We start from the raw sequence: 964 nt of genomic DNA, 5'->3' as shown, positions 1-964 counted from the left end.
ACCGCGGGTCCCCGGCGGCCGTGCCGGCGGGGCTGGACGCGGAGTACGTGCTCTGCCCGAACCGCGTCAAGTACGCGTACTTCGCGCGGCTCCTCGCGGCCCTGGGGCTCCTGGGCGAGGGCGCCGACGCGGCCGGGCCCCGGCCCCGGTCCGCCATCGTCTTCGCGCAGACGTGCCGCCGCGCGCACGACGTCCACGCGCTCCTCGACGCGCTCGGCGCCGACGCGGCGTGCCTCCACTCGAAGCTCGGCATGCGGCGGCGCCTCGCGGCCCTCGGCAAGTTCGCCCAGCGGTCCTGCGCGATCCTCGTCGCCACGGACGTCGCGAGCCGCGGCCTCGACCTCCCCGCCGTCGACCTCGTCGTCAACTTCGACATGCCCCGCGACGCCGACGACTACGTCCACCGCGTCGGCCGCTGCGCGCGCGCAGGCCGCCGCGGCCTCGCCGTCAGCGTCGTCACGCAGCGCGACCTCGGCTGGCTCGCGGCCGTCGAGGCCCGCCTCGGCGCCAAGCTCCCCAAGTCCGACCGCGTCGCCGAGCGGGACGCGCTCGCCCTGCTCGCGCCCGTGTCGCGCGCGCTCGCGGAGGCCAACGCCGCGCGGCCCTTCGACGCCGGCGATCGGGGCGCGGCCGCGTAACGACACACCCCGGGGCTGCGCGACGCCGACGACCGAATCCCGGGGGCAGGACGCGGGTTGAAGTCGACCGTGAAGCTTCATGATCAGCGCCGTGCTGGCTTACTGGGCTCGCGCTTCTCGAGAACGCCGTCCGCTCTCCGCGATGGCTCGTCGTCGTCCGCTCCTGGCCGTCGTCGCGTTGCTGCCGATCGCCGCGGACGCCCACGGCGCCATGCTCATGCCGGCCCCGCGGAACGCCATCGACGCCACGGGCAGCTGGGGCAACGGTTCCACCAAAACGGGCGCGCCGCGGCGTCGCCTCGTCGCGCGCGCGCCACCGCCGACGT

At 76.3% G+C, this 964-nt stretch overlaps 1 protein-coding gene across 1 annotated transcript; it reads left to right on the top strand.

Moving 5' to 3' along the window:
• Positions 1-155: 155 nt before the first annotated feature.
• AURANDRAFT_35254 (hypothetical protein) lies at positions 156-638 on the top strand (the record flags this gene model as incomplete). The annotated part of the gene is made up of 1 exon (XM_009044608.1): positions 156-638. A coding segment is annotated over one exon (483 nt), but the record flags the coding sequence as incomplete, so codon positions are not given.
• Positions 639-964: the final 326 nt, after the last annotated feature.

Source organism: Aureococcus anophagefferens (genome assembly GCF_000186865.1).
Source record: "Aureococcus anophagefferens unplaced genomic scaffold AURANscaffold_510, whole genome shotgun sequence".
NCBI lineage: Eukaryota > Pelagophyceae > Pelagomonadales > Pelagomonadaceae > Aureococcus > Aureococcus anophagefferens.
The sequence above is the reverse complement of the archived record's forward strand: the minus strand, read 5'-3'. Positions and strand labels throughout refer to the sequence as shown.